This window comes from Babylonia areolata, chromosome 23 (genome assembly GCF_041734735.1).
Source record: "Babylonia areolata isolate BAREFJ2019XMU chromosome 23, ASM4173473v1, whole genome shotgun sequence".
NCBI lineage: Eukaryota > Metazoa > Mollusca > Gastropoda > Neogastropoda > Buccinidae > Babylonia > Babylonia areolata.
The window spans coordinates 25,184,390-25,206,889 of record NC_134898.1 but is presented as its reverse complement, the minus strand read 5'-3'; the positions used below and the strand labels follow the sequence as shown (position 1 = coordinate 25,206,889).

At 42.0% G+C, this 22,500-nt stretch overlaps 1 protein-coding gene across 1 annotated transcript in view; it reads left to right on the top strand.

Annotated features, from left to right (window-relative positions):
• Nucleotides 1-22,500, top strand: part of LOC143297819 (EF-hand calcium-binding domain-containing protein 6-like) — a 60,026-nt gene that overhangs the window by 10,456 nt on the left and 27,070 nt on the right. The window contains exons 3-17 of the mRNA XM_076610327.1: nt 1,278-1,390; nt 2,685-2,804; nt 4,929-5,020; nt 6,307-6,370; nt 6,895-7,031; nt 7,748-7,866; nt 9,215-9,366; nt 10,581-10,729; nt 12,154-12,264; nt 13,186-13,306; nt 15,414-15,587; nt 16,097-16,171; nt 17,870-18,030; nt 19,059-19,226; nt 20,075-20,246. Of these exons, the coding sequence (XP_076466442.1) occupies nt 1,278-1,390; nt 2,685-2,804; nt 4,929-5,020; nt 6,307-6,370; nt 6,895-7,031; nt 7,748-7,866; nt 9,215-9,366; nt 10,581-10,729; nt 12,154-12,264; nt 13,186-13,306; nt 15,414-15,587; nt 16,097-16,171; nt 17,870-18,030; nt 19,059-19,226; nt 20,075-20,246 (1,928 nt within the window). The remainder of the gene's footprint in view (nt 1-1,277; nt 1,391-2,684; nt 2,805-4,928; nt 5,021-6,306; nt 6,371-6,894; nt 7,032-7,747; nt 7,867-9,214; nt 9,367-10,580; nt 10,730-12,153; nt 12,265-13,185; nt 13,307-15,413; nt 15,588-16,096; nt 16,172-17,869; nt 18,031-19,058; nt 19,227-20,074; nt 20,247-22,500) is intronic.

The following is a 22,500-nucleotide window of genomic DNA, read 5'->3' as shown; positions in this document are numbered from 1 at the left end:
GGGGTATTTTTGGCAAAGGGGACATTATGGTACACATGGGGAGGACATTTTCAGGGTAAGGGAAACATATCAGAACGAGGCTAAAACCCAAGAAAGGGGACATTTTGGCTGTTGACAATGTCCGCAGGGGAAATTATGAACAGTGAGAACTGTTGTTACATTTGTCTTCATGCATATGTGTGTGTCTGTGTGTGCATGTGCATGTGTACAACACAGCACAACACAAAACAACACGACACAACACACAAGTGCTATTACTTTACTTTTTCCTTCCGCTTGTATCGGTGGGCGTCGCGGGGAGATACAGTTGTCTGTCTGCAGCAAGGCGAGCGGCCTGGAGGAAGGACATCTCGTGGGCTCTGAGGGTGTCTGCCACTGAGTTGCTCCAGCGCTGTCTTGGTCTTCCTCTGGCTCTCCAGCCAGAGTATTTGGTGTCGTATGCCCGAAGAGCTGGTTGGTTCAGAGGCATACGTGTGAGGTGTCCAAACCACTTGATCCTCTGTTGTTCTATGTGTTGTAGTACTGGTTTTGTTCCTACCATGTCTCGTATCACCTCATTCCTGATCTTGTCTCTCCTGGTCTTGTTAGCTGCTTTTCTCAAGCATTTCATTTCACAGGCGACCAGTTTTCTCTCGAGGGCTTTTGTTAACTCACTCAGTACGGCCAGTCCTCTCTTCTCCTCTACACAGACCCCCCGGATGTCCAGTAGGTGTCTCAATGACCCTACCTTGGCTTCCGTCGCCAGAATTGTGGTATTCTTTGTCAACATTCACCTCTTCAGTATAAGAGCATTCCGCTTGCAATATTTTGATGGTGGTAATTGGGGTGAAACGCTGTTAACGCCGTCTCTTTCGCCGTTCATATGGAGAGAGTTAAGGACCATGTCTGGCACTGGTATGTGAGCGTTGGTAGGTAGATGGTGTTGATGAGTTTCGCCTTGGTGCCCATGGGGATGCTGGGATGTTTCAAGAGAAGGGTGAGTTGGTATACTTTTTTTTCTTTTTTTTTTTTGTACGCTTATAGTTGACTTCATCAGGTTTTTGCGCCTTATACATATTATTATTAGTAGTCGTAGTTCTTTTTTTATGTATTTATCTATTATTTATTTACTTTTTCTTTTCTCAAGGCCTGACCAAGTGCGTTGGGTTACGCGCTGCTGGTCAGGCATCTGCTTGGCAAATGTGGTGTAGTGTAGTATATGGATTTGTCCGAATGCAGTGACGCCTCCTTGAGCTACTGAAACTGAAACACAAGTGACGTGTGTGTGCATTACACAGGTCTGTTGCCTGGAGAGGGCGGGGAGTATGTTCCCAGAGCCAACCTGTCCACCATTGAGGTGGAGGGTCTGATGAGAGAGAAGGTCCGTGGTAAATACGACAGCCTCAAACAGGTAAGCCTGGTTTTTGACTCACTTGTGTAAACAAAGTGAGTCTATGTTTTAACCCAGTGTTCGGTTGTCTGTGTGTGTGTGTGTGTCTGTGTCTGTGTCTGTGGTAAACTTTAACATTGACATTTTCTCTGCAACTACTTTGTCAGTTGACACCAAATTTGGCATAAAAATAGGAAAAATTCAGTTCTTTCCAGTCATCTTGGTTAAAACAATATTGCCCCTCTGGGATGGGCACCAAAAAAAATAAAGAATGAAGCCTAATTATATGCAAACTCCATTTACTGTTACATTTATATTTTTTGTATTCTCTAAACTTGGCACTTTGATCTGATATTCTGACCCAAGAGCTAGAGCAGTCATTATTATCATTTTTTGTTCAAACAGGAACTTCTTTTGCTAAGCATGGAAGTTTTATTTATTTGCAAACGTTTTGGTGCAGTTAGTAAAAAAGGGAAATTACTCTGTAATGCCAGGGGAGTTAATTTGCTTTAAACTGATCTTTCTCATCTTAAACATTACATTTTGAAATTATACTCAATACATAAAAAGCTTGGATTTTTTCTAAGTGTATCACAAGTGAGTCTTGAAGGCCTTGCCTCTCTTGTGTTTTTTGGGTTTTTTTAGGTCAGGGGGCGGATCGCATGAGTCGATCTTTGTAGCGCTATGTTTGCTTAGAGTTAAGAATGTTTCTAAGTATAATTATGAAGTTCACCGTGGAGTTAGGAAGGAACAGTCTTAACAATAAGCAAACTTTGCACTGCTAAGTTTGCTCATGCAACCCACCCCAGATCTGCTTTGTTAAGTGTTTTTTGTTGTTGTTTTTTACTGTAAACAGGCTAGGCATGCATGTTTTTGTTTTTGTTTTACATTTCGCTTCATTATGTATTTTCATCTTAAACAGGTATGCATGTTTATTTTACATTGTTAAATTCCATTTTTCAGGGGGGAAGGGGGGGGGGGTTGTTTTTTTCATTGTCTAAAGATTTGTTGTTTATCTGTTCTATCAAATGAAGATTTGTTTTGTTTTTGGTTGTTGGTTGTTTTTTTGTTTTTCTGGGTTTTTTTTGTTGTTGTTGTTTGTTGTTGTTTTTTGTTTGTTTGTTGTTGTTTTTTTGCTTATGTGTTCTGTCATTCTGTCTCTGTCATACACACAAAAGCCCACTATCATACATACATGTATAGGAGTGAACATGGGAGTTGCAGCCCATGAGTGCAGAAGAAGAAAAAGAAGAAGAAGAAGAAGAAGAAGAAGAAAGGGTGTCTGATTTTTCTGTGAAACGTTTTTGCACAACAGGCTTTCCAGACGTATGATGTAGATCAGAACGAGACGGTGACCAAAGGGGAGTTCCGTCGCGTCCTGGAGTCCTACTGTTTTCCCATGACCAGCAACCAGTTTGACACCATCATGAACAAGGTCAGTTTCACTTTCGCTTTCACTTTCAGTTTCTCAAGGAGCCGTCACTGCGTTCGGACAAATCCATATACGCAACACCCCATCTGCTAGGCAGATGCCTGACCAGCAGCATAACCCAATGCGCTTAGTCAGGCCTTGAGTGCATGCTCATATATTTGTGTACCTATCGGAGTGGATTTTTTTTTTATATAATTTTGCCAGAGGCCAACACTTTTGTTGCCATGGGTTCTTTTTCAGTGTGCCAAGTGCATGCTGTACACGGGGCCATTGGTGTATCATCTCATCCAAAAGACTAGACATTCAGTTTGATTATTTTCTAGTCAAACTTCGGAGAAAGGGTGAGAGCTGGATTCGAACCCACACCCTCACGGACTCTATGTATTGGCAGCTGAGCGTCTTAACCAATCTGCTACCTTCCTCCTGCACGGTCAGCCATGGGCTGGCAGTGGTTGTGTTAGTTTTCAAAGCTGAAAGATTCATGTTTTCTCTGTTTCATAACTCTGTATCTCTTGTGTCTTTTACCTCTGTGTGTGTGTGTGTGTGTGTGTGTGTGTCTGTGTGTGTATGTGTGTGTGTGTGTGTGTGTGTGTGTCCCTCTCTCTGCCCCTTACTGTCCCTGTCTGTCTACCAGTCTCTTTCTCTCTCAGTCTCTCTGTCTCTGTCTGCCTCTCTCTCTCTCCCCCCCCCCCCTCTCTGTTTGTCTGTCTGCGTGACCCCAGTCTCTCTCTCTCTCTCTTTGTCTCATTTCTGTCATACTTTATCTGTCTCTTAGTTTATCAATCTGAGATTAAATATGTATTTATCGATCATGAAGCCTTTTTTCTTTTGGTGCTGAATATGTGAATGATAAGAGTGAATGAACAAAGAAGAAATCTGAAAAAAAAAAAAATTTAAGTACGTTATTATGTGTTGTGCTGATTCCAAAAAAAGCCAAGTGAATGTCTACACGCTTCTGTCAGGAGTTATCTCCCTTACTCTGGGTATTCTTTTTTTCCTTTTTTTTTTCTTGACTGTGAGCCTGTCTTTGTGATGTATGTCTTTCTTTGTGTTATGTGTCTGTATTTGTGCTATGTGTCTTTCTCATTGCTATCTGTCTGCCGCTCTACGTCTCTTTTTTTATGTGGCTGGCTGTCCGTCTGTCTGTCTGTCTGTGTGTCTGTCTCTTGTTTATTATCTCTTTGCTATGTGACTGTCTCTATATATGTATATCTCGTTATGTGTCTGTCTCTTTGTTATGTGACTGTCTCTTTATATTTATATCTCGTTATGTGTCTGTCTCTTTGTTATGTGACTGTCTCTTTGTTATGTGTCTGTCTCTTTGTTATGTGACTGTCTCTTTATATGTATATCTCGTTATGTGTCTGTCTCTTTGTTATGTGACTGTCTCTTTATATGTATATCTCGTTATGTGTCTGTCTCTTTGTTATGTGACTGTCTCTTTGTCTGTCTCTTTGTTATGTGACTGTCTCTATATATGTATATCTCGTTATGTGTCTGTCTCTTTGTTATGTGACTGGCTGGCTTGTTGTCGCTTTGTCTGTCTCTGTGTGTGTCTGTCTATGCGTTGCTTTATGTGTATATCTCGTTATGTGTCTCTTTGTTATGTGACACGCTGTCTTGTCTGCCCTGTCTGTCTGTATCTTTGTGTGTGTCTGTCTCTTCATTGTATATCTCTTTTTGTGTCTGTCTCTTTAATGTGCGACCGATTGGCTGGCTGTCTGTCTGTCTGTTCACACACACACACACACACACACACACACACACACACACACATATATATATATCTTTATGTCTGTCTCTTCAATGTGTGACTGGTTGGCTGTCTGTCTGTCTGTTCACACACACACGCACACACACACACACACATATATCTTTATGTGTCTGTCTCTTCAATATCTCACTGACTGTTTGGCTGTCTCTTTGTTATTTGTCTGTCTGTTTGTCTGTCTGTCTGTCTGTCTCTTTATATGTCTGTCTCTTTGATATGTGACTGATCGGCTTGCTGGCTGGCTGTCTTTTCGATATTTGTCTGTATGTTCGACACCTACAGTCGTTTCACCCCCACGATCACAGCAGCAGCAGCTAAGAACACCACGCAGTGTCTGACAAACCCCATGTTTTCAGGTGGAAAAGACGCATGCAGGAGGGGTGAAGTACGTCGACTTTCTCCAGAAGTTTTATGGAGCTGGCAGTCCAAACCGTCTGCGGCCAGTCAGGTAAATGATCCGTCCAGTCAGTGCGTCCTTTGTCATGTATGTAGTATGCTTGACTATGCGTGTATACATATGTATGTCTACAGATATATATATATATATATATATATCTATATATATATATATATATGTATATACACACACACACGCATAGTCAAGCATACCATATATATATATATATATATATATAGATATATATATATATATATATATATATATATATGCAGAGAGAGAGAGACAGAGAAAGACCAGGATTTATACTTCCCCCTCTTTCGAATGAGAGGACAAAGCAAGGTTCTTTAAGCAGCATGCGCTCAGCACACATAAAAGAACCCACAGTGACAAAGGGGTTGTTCTCCTGGCAAGATTCTGTAGAAAAATCCATTTTGATTGTAAAACGAATACACATACAGACAGAAGAAGAAGAAGAAGAAGAGGAAGAAGAAACATTCAACAAACAAACAGAAACTGGATGGCACTGTGCTGTGTTGACCTTGTCTCTCTTTTTCTTGGAGAGCAACCCAAATTTTGTACACAGAAATCTGTTGTTTGACGGGTGCAATAGCCGAATGGTTAAAGCGTTGGACTTTCAGTCTGAGGGTCCTGGGTTCGAATCACGATGACGGCGCCTGGTGGGTAAAGGTTGGAAATTTTTACGATCTCCCAGGTCAACATATGTGCAGACCTGCCAGTGCCTGAACCCCCTTCATGTGTATATGCAAGCAGAAGATCAAATATGCATGTTAAAGATCCTGTAATCCATGTCAGCGTTCGGTGGGTTATGGAAACAAGAACATACCCAGTATGCACACCCCCGAAAGCGGAGTATGCCTGCCTACATGGCAGGTTAAAAACGGTCATACACTTAAAAGCCCACTCGCGTATATACGAGTGAATGTGGGAGTTGCAGCTGACGAACACAGAAGAAGAAGAAGAAATCCGTTGTGACAAAAAAAAAAACCGCGTAATATGATACAATATAGTTCAAAGGAATACAACAGAATACAATGCAGTGCAATGCAATGCAGTACAATACAATACAATACACAATACAATGCACATTACAGTACAGTACAGTACAATACAATACAACACAATACAAGGCAATACAATAAAAATGATTGAATACAATAGAATGCAACAAAATGCATACAATACAATGCAATACAACACAATCCAGCACAGTACAGTACAGTCCTTTCCAATACAATACATTACAACCCAGTCCAGTCCAATCCAGAACAGGCCAGACTATGGTCTCCCACTGACGACAAACTGTGTGTTTTCAGATCTGGACCTGGAGCACCTAGAGAGGTCAACATGGATGTCATTGAGAAACTTCTCAGAGATAAGGTGTGTTTGTTTGTGTGTGTGTGTGTGTGTGTGTGTGTGTGTGTGTGTGTGTAAGTGTCCATGAGTATGTGTGTGTACATGTACACATGTATGTGCCTGTGTCTCAGTTGTGTATGGGAATGTGTGTGTGTATGTATGTGTGTGTGTGTGTGTGTGTGTGTGTGTCCATGTGTGTGTGTGTGTGTGTGTTGTGTATATGTGTGTCCATGTGTGTGTTATGTATATGTCGGTGTCCTTGCGTTTGTGCAAGTGTCCATGCTTGTATTGTGCATGTTTGTAAGTGTGTGTCCATATGTGTGTGTGTGTGTGTATATATATATATATATATATATATGTGTGTGTGTGTGTGTGTGTGTGTGTGCATATGTGTGTTTATGTCTGTGTTTATGTGTTTTTCACGTCACTCTGTGTCCATCCTTCATGTAGGGTTATGCTGCTGGTCAGGTACCTGCATACATGGATTTTTTCCGAACGCAGTGATGCTTCCTTGAGAAACTCTAACTGAAACTGAAACTGCCCTGCAGATCAGCCAGAATCTGAAGTCTGTGGTGCGGGGCATGCAGCTGTTTGACTACAACATGGACGGCAAGATCCAGAGACACGAGCTGAGACGGGTACTGGAGAACTACTGCTTCAAGTTCACCGACACCCAGTTTGACAAGTAAGGAAGGGCCCTCAGTTTTGGAACGAAAGATAACCCGAAAATGGAGTATGGCTGCCTACATGGCTGGGTAAAAATGATCATGCTTGCAAAAGCCCTCATATACAGATGAGTGAACTGGAGAACTACTGCTTCAAGTTCACCGACACCCAGTTTGACAAGTAAGGGCCCTCAGTTTTGGAACGAAAGATAACCCGAAAATGGAGTATGGCTGCCTACATGGCTGGGTAAAAATGATCATGCATGCAAAAGCCCTCACATACAGATGAGTGAACTTTGGAGGTGCATCCCACAAACTCTGAAGAAGAAGGAGGAAGGCACAATGTGTTTGGGTTGATGATGATTTTTTTTTCTTTTTTTCTTTCTGTGTTCATGGGCTACAACTCCCACACTGAGTTGCTTTTATGAATCAGGTTTCAGGTGTATGACCATTTTTTAACCCATCATTAAGGCAGCCATTCTCTGCTTATGGGGGTGTGCATGCTGGATATGTTCTTGTTTCCATAACCCACCAATCACTCACTTGGATTTTGGGATCTTTAACATGTGTGTTTAAAGATGTTCTGCTAGTGTGTATGCACACAAGAGGTTCAGGCTGCTCTAGCAGGTCTGCACGTATATATATAGAGAGAGAGAGACCTGGAATAAAAATCTCCTCCCTTGATCCACCCACCAGACACAGGTGGAATGAATTTTTCCATGGATTATTCTTTCAGGTTGTGGCTGAGGTACGACTTCCATCACACAGGGCTGGTGAACTACAGAGACTTTCTACAGAGACTGGGCGTCAATGTCAAACTGCAGGGAAAACCACCATCCAACAACGCTGCGGGAGGTATGGCTTCACTTTTAGTGTGTGTGTGTGTGTGTGTGTGTGTGTGTGTGTGTGTGTGTGTGTGTGTGTGTGTGTGTGTGTGTTTGCATATGTGTGTGTGTCTGTGTTTGTGTGCGTGTATCTGTGTGTGCGTGCGTGTTCAATTTCATTTAATGTCTAACCACATTCAGTGATATTAGACATGAAAAAAAGGGGGGGGGGGGGAAGGGAAAGGGATGAAAGCAATACTATTCACAACATTAACTTAACAACTATCTGACTAAAAGAATAACTTTCCAACTCTAAAATATATAGGCGCCAAAAAAAAGACAAAAAAAAAAAAGTTTTTAATCTGCTTACTTTTTTTTTCCTTTTTAGAAATATTATTTATTCATTTATTCAGTGATGTATCCATTTATTTGTTTTTGCTTTTATTTTTTCATTCATTTTTTTTCCCTTCAAGGCCTGACTAAGTGTGTTGGGTTACGCTGCTGGTCAGGCACCTGCTTAACATATATGGTGTAGCGTATATGGATATGTCCGAACGCAGTGATGCTTCCTTGAGTAACTGAACTGAACTGAACTCTGTGTGTGATTTCTTTGTTCTTTGCTTTCGTGGGCTGAATCTCCTACATTTTACTCATCTGTAAGTGGGCTCTTACATGCATAATTGTGTGGACCCTGCCATGTAGGCAGCCATACTCTGTTTGCTGGGATGTGCATTGCAGGGTATATCCTTGCTTTCATAACCGATGAAAACTTTCACATGGATAGCAGGATCTTTAATGGTAACATTTGATCCTCTGAATGCATACACACATGAAGGCTTGACTAAATGTGCTGGGTTATGCTGCTATTCAATCTGCCAAGCAGATGTGACATGGCATATATATGGATTTGTCCAAATGCAGGAATGAGAAATAAAACCCCTTTCTTCTTTTTCTTCTTCTTCTTTGTTCAAGAGCTGTAACTCCCTTTTCATTTTGTATGAACTTGAATAGGCTTTTACTTGTATGACTGTTTTTACCCCGCCATTTAGGCAGCCATACTCCGTTTTCGGGGGTGCGCATGCTGGGTTTGTTCTTGTTTCCATAACCCACCAAACGCTGACATGGATTGCAGGATCTTTAACATGCGTATTTGATCTTCTGCTTCCATATACATACGAAGGAGGATCAGGCACTAAGCAGGTCTGCACATATGTTGACCTGGGAGAGATCAGGAAAATCTCCACCCTTTACCCACCAGGCACCGTTAGCGAGATTCGAAACCAGGACCCTCAGATTGAAAGTCCAACGCTTTAACCACTCGGCTGTTGTGCCTGTCAGACACCCCATTCATTTTCTTGTGTTCCTGTTTCCCCGTGCAGCCCTGAAGTGGCCGGTGGTGGTGTCTCAGCAGCAGCAGCAGACCCCGACCAGTCAGTTTGCCAGCACACGGGTGAAGGAGCAGCAGAAACAGGACGAGGCCTTGCTCCAGGTGCTCAACTTCGACCAGATCGAGATCGAGTTCAGGAGCAGGGTGAGTGACAGCATCGCACCACGTCACAGTGCAGAGACAGTGTATTGCGCAACAGGCCATGCTACACCACACCACACCACACCACACCACACCACACCACACCACACCACACCGTGCAGCATCGCACCACGTCACAGTGCAGAGACAGTGTAGTGCACAACAGGCCATGCTACACCACACCACACCACACCACACCACACCACCACACCACACCACAAGGCCATGCTACACCACACCACCACACCACACCACACCACACCACACCGCACCGTGCAGTATCACACCACGTCACAGTGCAGAGACAGTGTAGTGCACAACAGGCCATGCTACACCACACCACACCACACCACACCACCACACCACACCACACCACACCACACCGCACCGTGCAGTATCACACCACGTCACAGTGCAGAGACAGTGTAGTGCTCAACAGGCCATGCTACACCACACCACACCACACCACACCACACCACACCATGCAGCATCACACCATGTCACAGTGCAGAGAGAGTGTAGTGCACAACAGACCATGCCATGCTACACCACACCACACCACACCACACCACACCACACCATGCAGCATTGTACCATACCTTACTTACCTTTCAACCATACCACACCACAGTCTGCCATACCCCCACACTACACCACATCATGCTGTGCCACACTACACCGTACCACATCACACCACACCATACCTTGCAACATCTTACCATACCGTGCCGTACCATTCCATACTGTACCAACCATAGTGTATTATACCACACAATACCATACTGTACTGTACTGTACCATACCATTACCATACCATATCACATCACATCATATCACACCGTACCACACCACACCACACCATACCGCACCACACCTCACCATACCATGCCATTCCACACCATTCCACACCATGCCACACCATACCACATCACGCAACACCACACCACACCACACCACACCACACCACCCCACACCACGCCACATCTCACAATACCACACCATTCCACACCACGCCACACCATACCACATCACACCACACTATACCACACCACACCACCCCACACCTCACCACACCACACCACACCTCACTATACCACACCATTCCACACCACACCACACCTCACGATACCACACCATTCCACACCACGCCACACCACACCACACCACACCACACCACACCACATCACAGCATGCAATAATTCACACGCTGTGGACAGATGCGAGACAACTACCAGCGTCTGAAGAAAGCCTTCATGGCGCTAGACAAGCATCTGGACGGGTTTGTGTCCATTGAGGATCTGCGTGCCGTCCTGTCCAACTTCACGCTTCCCATGTCAGACCAGCTCTTCACCCAGCTCATGGCCAGGTGGGTGGGGTTGGGTGGGGTTGCGTTGCGTTGTCTTGTGTTGTGTTGGATTGGATTGTATTGTGTTGTATTGTATTGTGTTGCAATGTATTGTGTTGCACTGCTTTGCATTGTGTTGCCTTGCGTTGCATTGTATTGTGTTGCGTTGGGTTGGGTTGTGTTGGGTTGTATTGTATTGTGTGGCATTGTATTGTATTGTATTGTATTGTGTTGCATTGTATTGCATTGCATTGCATTGCTTTGCATTGTATTGCGTTGCGTTGCGTTGCATTGTATTGTGTTGCATTGTATTGTGTTGGGCTGGGTTGGGTTGGGTTGGGTTGTTTTGTATTGTGTTGCATTGTATTGCCTTGTATTTTATTGCATTGCATTGTATTGTGTTGGGTTGGGTTGGGTTGTATTGTATTGTATTGTGTTGCATTGCCTTGGATTGCGTTGCGTTGTATTGCGTTGCATTGCATTGTGTTGCATTGTATTGTGTTGCATTGCATTGTGTTGCGTTGTATTGTATTGTGTTGTGTTGCGTTGTATTGTATTGTATTGTTTTCTATTGTATTGTTCTTTGTCACAACAGATTTTGCTACTTGAAATTTTGGAAATTCAGGGAGAGCACATTTACAAGTGATTTTTTTCATAGCTACATTGAAGGTATAAACACACATACATACCTAGGCGCATAGATACCTGCAAAGACATACATACATAGATACCTAGAAAAGCAACAACAAACAAAAAAACAAAGAAACAAAACCAAAAGTCTGTAAACGTGAAGGACAAGACAAAAACAACACTTCCTCTGCAAGAGAGAGTGTATCGTGGAAAGATGTTTGTCTGATTCACGAAAATGCCCCACTTAAAGTGTCAACACAACAATACACTAGAAATGTTCACAGTTGCTGGGTCAGAATCTGCTTCTCTTTATCTCAACCAGGCAATCAAGTAACAAAAACGCACGTGTTTGTATGTGGGCATGCGTGTGTGTGAGTGTGTGTTTGTGTGTGTGTGCATGCGTGCATGCATGCATGCATGTGTATGTGTGTGTGTGTGTGTGAGTGTGTGTGTGTGTGTGTGTGTGAGTGTGTGCGTGCATGCGTGGTTGCATGCGTGTGTGCATGCATGCATGTGTGTGTGAATAGAATAGAATAGAATAGAACAGATTTTATTGTCATGAAACCGTAAGGTTTATAAGACACAAGTGCAATGGTAAATGAATGAACGAATGAAAAACACACAATTAATCAATCAGTTAATGCAGTAAATTACAGCAGCATTCATAAACAAATTTTCCTATTCCTGTTTGTATATATTCATCATCTGTTAGCATCACCTGACTGGGAATATTTCCTGTGTTATTCGAATTTTGAATATCTTTGTGTGTAATGTGCGTGTGTGCATGCATGTGTGTGTGTGGTGTTGACACACAGGTGTGGGGTGAAGGGCTCTCACCGCGTGGCCTGGGAACTGTTCCTGGACAAGTTCCAGAGTCCTGTTGCCGTTGGCAACGGTCAGACCATTCCCATCCAGCCCAATCACAAGTAAGTGGCTAACATGTTTGCTTTTGTGACTTCACGCTGATTTACCTATTTCCACATATTCTGTTAAATGCATGGTTGGAGCCAGGACAGTGCAACTTAGATTCAAATGTTCAAAGAAATCAGATCTTCTTGCCCCTTTTGGTGGAAAGAGGTGTGGATGATACAATAGCAATACATACACATTGGATTACAACTTCAAAGTCCAGCAATGTCAAATCAAAACAAGCATAAATGCACATGCACACGCACGCACGCACATATGCATGCACACAGAAACACACACACACACACACACACACACACACACACACACACAAATGCAAGAAAATGCAAAACATGTGGTGTATTAGAAGATGAATATCATTTTCTAGACCAATGCATTACATATGAATACTGATGAAAAGTTTTCTTAACAGATATAAAGTCTGACTTCACAAAATTGGATGATAATGATACAGTGAGTCAGTGGTGTAATTATGACTCCGTACAACCCCGACTTGCAAAATTCATGTATGAATGTTTCACAGAACACGTCATGTTTTAATTGGAACACCTTTCATTTAGGTTAGTGGTGGGTTTTGTGTGTGTGTGTGTGTCTATAAACCATTCACAGGGTTTTCATAACAAATAAATATGATTCTGATTCTGATGATGATTCTGATTCTGATGATTCTGATTCACACACACACACACACACACGCACGCACGCACGCACACACACACACACACACACACACACACACACACACACACACACACACACACACACACACACACACACACACACACACACACACACACACACACACACACACACACACACACAACACACACACACACACACACACACACACACACACACACACACACACACACACAACACACACACACACTACAATCAAACACTATTCCTTCCTACAGGTTTCACCCAGTGATGGAGACCCAGCAGACTGTGAACTGGGACGCCATATGGAAACAGCTGTACAAACATGTGCAGAGCCACTACCCCTCCATGAAACAGGCCTTCCTCCAGTTCGACAAAGTGGGTCCTCCGATTGTGTGTGTGTGGGTGGTTGGTGGTGGCAGAGGAGGGTGGGGTGGGCGTGGCCTTGGTGGAGGGTTGGGGGGCGGTGTGAGGGTGGGATAGTGTGTGGACAGTTGTGTGTGAGTACATAATTTTGTGTATGTGTGTGGACAGGTGTGTGTGAGTACATATGTGTATGTATGTATGTGTTTGTTTCTCTGTGTGTGTGTGTGTGTGTGTGTGTGTGTGTGTGTGTGTGTGTGTGTTTGTTAATTAGGATGTTATTTTAAAAATCTTTATTCTCTATCAATGGGCTTTATGTATGCATATGTGTGTGTGTTTCTCAGTGTGTGTGTGTGTGTGTGTGTGTGTGTGTGTTAATTAGGATGTTATTTTTAAAATCTCTATTCTCTATCAATGGGCTTTATGTATGCATGTGTGTGTGTTTCTCAGTGTGTGTGTGTGTGTGTGTGGCAGTGCTAATCAGTGTGTTGTGTAATTATTCTTATAAATCTGTCTGATTGAACAGAACCGTGACAACGTGTTGTATAATCATACTTATAAATGGTTTAGATAATCTTTAATTGTTCAGAAATACACATGATTACAATGCAATCAATGTCAAAAGAGCATCAACAAGCTTAAAGCTTATACTGTGCTCACAACGTTGCACTTAAATTTTAACATGACGGCTGATGAACCATATTATCAATTGTATCAAATAACATTCATAAACAGTAAGTAATGAAATAATGAAATAAAACAAATAAACAAACAATACATAATATAGTAAAATAATGCTAATATCAATATTAACATGAGATTAGATTTATTATCACCAGAGAAATTGGCCTGATAGAAGAGAAACATGCAGGGAAAAAAAGAAATTTAGAAGAATGGCGGGTAAGGTGGTGGGGGAGGGGGAACAGAGGGGAAAGGAGAAATTCTGACAGATCATTGGTCAATCCATTCAACTTTGAATATTTGGTCCGTCAAATAAATCCAACATATATTTTACGAATAGAATCATGTTGTACCCCGTTCTTCACAATACTTTCTAAGTTAAAAATCTTGTCTTAAGACTAGAAACCAACATAGTTACAGCATTGATTACACTTTTAATATGTTCCTCCCATTTACAGTTGTTTTGGAGTATGACACCTAGATGTTTTATGTGTGTCTGTACTTTGTAATGGTGTGATGCCAAAACTTATAAATCTGTCTCGATCAAGCAGAACCGTGACAACGTGTTGAATAATCATACTTATAAATCTGTCTCCATCAAACAGAACCATGACAATGTGTTGAATAATCATACTTATAAATCTGTCTCCATCGAACAGAATCGTGACAATGTGTTGAATAATCATACTTATAAATCTGTCTTGATCGAAACAGAACCGTGACAACATGTTGTATAATTATACTTATAAATCTGTCTTGATCAAAACAGAACCATGACAACGTGGTGACAACGTGTTAAATAATCATACTTATAAATCTGTCTCGATCGAACAGAACCGTGACAATGTGTTGAATAATCATACTTATAAATCTGTCTTGATTGAACAGAAACGTGACAACATGTTGAATAATCATAATTATAAATCTGTCTCAATCGAACAGAACCGTGACAACGTGTTGAATAATCATACTTATAAATCTGTCATGATCAAGCAGAACCATGACAACGTGTTGAATAATCATACTTATAAATCTGTCTTGATTGAACAGAACCGTGACAATGTGTTGAATAATCACACTTATAAATCTGTCTCAATCGAACAGAACCTTGACGTGTTGAATGATCATACTTATAAATCTGTCTCAATTGAACAGAACCGTGACAACGTATTGAATAATCATACTTATAAATCTGTCACGATCAAACAGAACCATGACAACGTGTTGAATAATCAAACTTATAAATCTGTCTTGATTGAACAGAACCATGACAACATGTTGAATAATCAAACTTATAAATCTGTCTCAATCGAACAGAACCGTAACAACGTATTGAATAATCAAACTTATAAATCTGTCTCGATCGAATAGAACCGTGACAACGTGTTGACGTGACAACATGTTGAATAATCATACTTATAAATCTGTCTCGATCGAACAGAACCGTGACGGCAAAGTGACAAAGAAGGAGTTTCGGCAGATTGTGGAGAGGTTCACGTTCCGTTTGGAAGACGCACAGTTCAAGGAGCTGTTGAGCAAGCTAAGTCTGGGACAGGGCACCCGTGTCTCCTACCATGATTTCCTCGCTCTCTTTGAGGAGAAGGAATCACTGAAGGTGAGGAAAGTGCGTGTGTGTTGTGTGTGCGTGTGTTGTGTGTGTGTGTGAGTGTGTTGTGTGTGTGTGTGTGTTGTATCTCGAGATACAATTTTTAATCAAAGAAATTTAAGAAAGAATATTGATGTGTTTGCACTACAAAGTTTTATAATGAATGTGTGTGTGTGAGAGAGAGAGAGAGAGAGAGAGAGAATATAAATAATAATATGAATATGAATACAAATACAAATATGAGTAGTTTATTAAGCTAGGGCTTTTGCCCCTTGTAAAGTTTATAATGAATGTGTGTGTGAGAGAGAGAGAGAGAGAGAGAGTGTATGCAAATGCATGAGATAGAAATTTCAAGCACACGCTATGTGCAAATGCTTCTTTGCATGTGTGAACTCCCTTGACACAAAAAGAAAGAAAAAAAAAGAAGAAAGAAATCAATAATTGCCCTGAAATGTTGATCATCTGTCCAGAAATATGAATGTTTAGTCACAGAGAGTTTGCACTGATGCCATTTTCAGGAAGGACACAAATGGTTGAAGTCCGTCCATCGCTACAACGACAAGCCGAAACCTGCCATCATGGCCTGGGAGACGGTGAGTATAGATGTATGATATGTCATGTGCCTGTGGGTATAGGTATGACGATATGTCATGTGGCTGTGGGTATAGGTATAACAAAATGTCATGTGGGTATAGGTGTTATGATAATCTGAGGTCCCGCCTTCAGCACGCACTCATTCATTCATTCAATCATTATGCCCATCACTCCTGGTGGAGCATAAGCCATCGATGACCCCTCGCCATCGCACTCTGTTCTGGGCTGTTCTGGCCATTCCAGTCCAGTTAGTCCCTTGCTGCTTCAGCTCTGCCTCGGTATCTCGCCTCCAGCTGTTGCGAGGCCGGCCTCTCTTCCTCTTTCCCTGCGGGTTCCAGGTCAGGGCTTGGCGTGTGATGCTGGACGCAGGCTTCCTGAAGGTGTGTCTGATCCAGCCCCACTTCCTCCGCAGTGTCTGCTTGGCCACTGGTTCCTGTCCTGCTCGCTCCCACAGATCTTCGTTTCGGATCTTCTCCTGCCATCGGATCTTGTAGATGCGCCTCAGACAGATTATGAGAAGGCCTTCGACAGTGTGGACAGAGAGATGCTGTGGAAGCTGCTGAGGCACTACGGAGTCCCAGAGAAGATCATCTTCCTCATCTTATGCACCTACCAGCACACACTAAGTGCACTCAAAAAGAACCTACTGCAGCAAAAGTGTTGTTGTTGAAGCACTAGCAGTCCTGCACATTTTGTTGACCTGAAAGATCTGAAAATCTCCACCCTTAACGCGTTAGGTGCCATCACCGGGATCTGAACACAAGACCTTCAGACAGGAAGTCCAATGCTTTAACCATTGGTCATGCTGTATCATACTACATACAATATTATATTGTGTTGTTTTGTAAATTTGTGATGTGTATTTGTTATATTGTATCATATTGTATTTTATTATATGCTGTGTGGTGTTGTGTATTGTAGTGTATTTTGTTATGTTGTTTTCTTGTCATAATAATTTTTTTTTCTATGTGACATTCCAGTTTAAGTGTGTGGTGTGTGTGTGTGTGTGTGTGTGTGTGTGTGCGCGCGCACGCGCGCGTATGTGTGCTTGTGCCAGCATTTACACATGCGTGTGCGTGTGTGTGGGCGCTCATGTGATTTATTGCATGTGGGCAGATTGTTATTTTCATGCTGGATCTCTCTTTACCACATATATTGACAGCAAACAATTGTAGCACACACCAAGTGTGTGTGTGTGTGTGTGTGTGTGTGTGTGTGTGCATGATTGTTCATATCTGCAATTTGTAGTATTGCCTTTGTGTATAGATTCACATGTATATTTTGTTTTTTTCATGTGCAGATGTACTGTTGTATTGTTTCATGTGAAGAGCTTGGAGCCTATTGTATGTGGAGTGTGTGCCATAAAAGTATTGTCTATTCTTCTTCTTCTTCTTCTTCTTCTTTTTCTTCTTCTTCAACTTCTTCTTCTTCTTCTTCTTCTTCTTCTTCTTCTTCTTCTTCTTCTTCAACTTCTTCTTCTTCTCCTTCTTCAACTTCTTCTTCTTCCTCTTCTTCTTCTTCTTCGTCTTCTTCTTCTTCTTCTTCTTCCTCTTCTTCTTCTTCTTCTTCTTCTTCTTCGTCTTCTTCTTCTTCTTCTTCTTCTTCTTCTCCTTCAACTTCTTCTTCTTCTTCTTCTTCTTCTTCTTTTTATCATTATCATTATCATTATTGTCATCATGTGTTGTACTGTTGTCCAGGTGGAAGACTTACTGCAGGAGAAGATCACGGAGTACTGGAAAAACGTAGCGGAAAACCTCATGCGTTATGACTCAGAGGGCAAAGGTTACATCACCCCCAAGCAGATGAAGCGTGTCATTGATCGCCAGGTTTTGCCAGTCTCGGAAGATCACTTTGAACAGTCAGTACTACTACTACTACTATTACTACTAATAATAATGATAATTATAATGATAATAATGATAAGAAGAAGATGATGAAGAATTGTTATTGTGATAATAATGATGATTCTGATAATTATATCCCCTGCCCCCAAGATCCCCTATCCCCGAAGATCTCTCTCTTTAAAGATCCCTTCTCAAAGATCACCTGTCCTCTAAGATCCTTGTCCTCTAAGATCCTTGTCCTCAAAGATCCCCTGTCCTAAAGATCCCCTGTCCTCACAGATCCCTCTCCTCAGACCCCCCAAATCCACTGTCATTAATGATCCCTTCTCCTCACAGATCCCTGTCCTTAAAGATCCCCTGACCTTAGATCCCCTGTTCCCAACGATCCCCTGTTCCCAACAGTCCCTTCCCCTTAAAGATCCCTTCTCCTTAAAGATCCCTGTCCTCAAAGATCCCCATCCTCACATATCCCTGTCCTCAAAGATTCGTGTCCTCAAGGATCCGTGTCCTCAAAGATCCCCTGTCTTCAAAGATCCTCTGTCTTCAAAGATCCGTGTCCTCAAAGATCCCCTGTCTTCAAAGATTCCTGTTCTCAAAGATCCCCTGTCTTCAAAGATCCCCTGTCCACAAAGATCCCCTGTCCTCAAAGATCCCCTGTCTTCAAAGATCCCCTGTCCTCAAAGATCCCCTGTCCTCAAAGATCTGTGTCTTCAAATATCACCTGTCCTCAAAGATCCCTATCTTAAAAATCCCCTGTCCTTAAAGATCCCCATCCTCACATATCCCTGTCCTCAAAGTTCCTCAAAGATCCACTGTCCTAAAGATCTCCTGTCATCACAGATCCTCAAAGATCCCCTGTCTTCAAAGATCCCCTGTCCTCAAAGACCCCCTGTCCTCAAAGATCCCTTGTCCTCAAAGATCCCCTGTCCTCAAAGATCCCGTTCCGCAAAGATCCCCTGTCTGCAAAGGTCCCCATATCCTCCTGGATCCTCACAGACCACCTGTCCACATGGACACAGACTGACCATCCTTCACCTTGCAGCATGCTGACCCGGTGTGAGGACCGAAGGGAGGGAAAGGTCAACTACGTGGAGTTTCTGACCAAGTTGAAGGTCGATGTGCAACCCGGTGACCTTGTGGGGCTCAGCACGCAGATTATGGACAGCAGCGGGCGGGCGGAGCTGAGACGCCAGACAGACCAGCACGTCAGGTGAGGATCGTTTCTGATTTCACCGTTTGTTCATTGGTGCTTTGTGTATATGTTGAGATGTGTTTTACAAAATCGTATTGAATGTTTATCCAGTAGTTAAGTTAAAAGAAGCCAAATACCTGCAAAATGAATTGTCATAAATATCTTTGTCTGACTGATTTGTTGTGCGATTATGAGTGTGTGTGTGAGTGTGTGTGTGTGTGTGTGCGTGTGTGTGTGTGTGTGTGCGCACATTCATGTTCCATGTGAGTGCATGTATACATGCAAGTGGAGTGATGGCCTAGAGGTAACGCGTCCGCCTAGGAAGCGAGAGAATCTGAGTGTGCTGGTTCGAATCACGGTTCAGCCGCCGATATTTTCTCCCCCTCCACTAGACCTTGAGTGGTGGTCTGGACGCTAGTCATTCGGATGAGATGATAAACCGAGGTCCCGTGTGCAGCATGCACTTAGCACACGTAAAAAAAACCCACGGCAACAAAAGGGTTGTTCCTGGCAAAATTCTGTAGAAAAATCCACATCGATAGGAAAAACAAATAAAACTGCATGCAGGAAAAAATTTTAAAAAATGGGTGGCGCTGTAGTGTAGCGACGCGCTCTCCCTGGGGAGAGCAGCCCGAATTTCACACAGAGAAATCTGTTGTGATAAAAAGAAATACAAATACAAATACAAATGTATGTAGCTCTCTCTCTCTTTCTCTCTCTTCTCTCTCTCTCTCTCTCTGTCTCTCTGTCTATCCATATCTCTCTCAGTTTCTTCTTCATCAACATTTATTTTAGCAATAAGTAATGCAGAACAACAACAGTTCATCTCTCTTGTTGCATCATTGTTGTTTTTATGCCCTGCACAGACAAAGAATGATTGACGAGAATGCTGTTCTGCGAACCAACAACATGACGGCAGATGAGGTGATTATACGCATCAAGGACAAGATGTCTCAGCTCACCCCAGAGATCCGAAAAGCATTCCTGGCCTTCGACAAGAGCGGCAAAGGCAGGATAACCAAGCGGCAATTTAGGGAGGTAGGTTTACGGTGTTGGTTTCTTCTTCTTCTTCTTCTTTTTCTTCATTCGTGATCTGCAAGTCCCACGTACACTCGTATGTTCACGAGTGGGCTTTTACATGTATGACCATTTTTACCCCGCCATGTAGGCAGCCATAATATGTTTTCAGCAGTGTGCACACTGGGTATGTTCTTGTTTCCATAACCCACTGAATGCTGACATGGATTACAGGATCTTGAACGTGCTTATTTGATCTTCTGCATGCATATACACATCAAGGGGGTTCAGGCACAAACAGGTCTGCAAAATCCAACGCTTTAACCACTCGGCTATTGTGCCCGTGAAGGTGTCAGTTTGTTTTTGATTGTTACACCCTTTGAGTGTGCACACACTTACACATGCATCCATGTGCATGCACACACATATGATTGACGCCTGCATACACTCAACCACACATGCAAGCATACATGCATGCATCAACTCATTTTCATCTGGATGCTTACATCACTCCATTGATATAGAGATAATACACAATTTAAAAAGTGAGCTGATATAGCAGTGTTATTTTTTTTGATACAATGTACAGATTCTACTTACTCATGTATCAGTCTAAATGATGTATTAGTAAAAAAATTTTTTTAAAAGTCAAGTATGGAGAATGGTTAAAAATACTGACGTACACTGTCAGGATGGTTGATAATGGATAGTTTGGGTGACACAAATTGTGTGCATACAAAATATAGATTACTTTATCATCTCAACAAGAGAAATTCATTTGTGATATAGAAACACAGTAGCAATATACAAAAATCACTGCCATTCTTGTACACATAGAAATACATAAAATGCTAAGATGTCAACCTAGGGCAAACCATACATACAATCATACAATTAATAATCACAGTAGACAACAACAGCAACAACCGAAACCCATAAAAGGTAATTAGAGTAAATCACACATACATCATCACAGCCGTACAACAGCATACTAAAAGTAGATATAGACATATAATAATAATATGCAGTACAACAGTACTTTGAGTGAAGATGTCATGTTCCATGCACATACACTCTAGCATACATTTTTTTGTCGCATATCTGATTATCAATTGTTGTTGTTTAATAGCTGAATTGCCTTTGGAATAAAACTGCTTTTGATTCTATTTGTTTTCAATTTTGTAACACAGAAACGTGTGCCTGAAGGTAAGCGTTGATAATAATTTGCCAGCATGTGGCTGCTGTCACTTGAAGCGCATGGGGCTTTCTGTCACACATTGTACATTGTACAATTCACTCAAGCTGTCCTGTCTCACACCAACAGTCCTGCTGCACACATTCACAGTCTTGTTCAGCACATTCTTATTCCTTACATGGAGTCCCCCATACCAGCATATAAAAGAGAAAGTGAAAACAGATTCAACAAAGCAATCATGAAATCATTGAAGTACTTTTGAATGAACCCTGATGTTTTGGAGTTGATAATATACATGTCTTTAGCAGAGAGAGTTGTTCTTCAGTAGCTGGCTTCCTGATGGTGCTTGTGCACAAACTTTTGTTCTGTTTGTATGGCAGGGGTGTAATTCCATTCTTGACAATGAACGCACGCTGTATTTACATGAATGTTGAAGAAACAAAGGTTTTCAATCAGAGTTTTAAAACTTGAAACCATCCCACAACCTGGAGAATGGGAAGTCACTCCCACATGTCAACAAATAAACCTCTCAAGCAAAGCCACAGACAAAGTCTTAACTGGGTTTGTTTTGTGAACAAAATGTATTATAAAGCTATGGTGACCTGTCCTACAAGAGGCTGCATCGTACAATGTTGCTGGTTGTTAATATTTTTTATTAGTTGTTAGGTTTTTTGTTTGTTTTATAATGTTTGTACTGTCTGATTGTGTCTGTGGAGAGGGGTTGTTTTGATTTTGTTTCATTTGTGTGTGTTGTTTTTTATTATTATTGTTTGTACTGTCTGGTCGTGTCTGTAGAGAGGTCTGGTCAACATTTCCAGATGGAAGATACCCCTTCCTTCCAAACGATATTCATTCAAACATTTTCATTGTTGTTTTTTCCCCAGAATCGGAACATCTTGTTTTCAGCATTTTGATGACAATGAATGGTGATCGGGGGTGATGAAGATGCTGCTATGTGGGTCCATTTAGGTTTTGGACAAGTTTCAGTTTCAGTAGCTCAAGGAGGCGTCACTGCATTCGGACAAATCCATATACGCTACACCACATCTGCCAAGCAGATGCCTGACCAGCAGCATAACC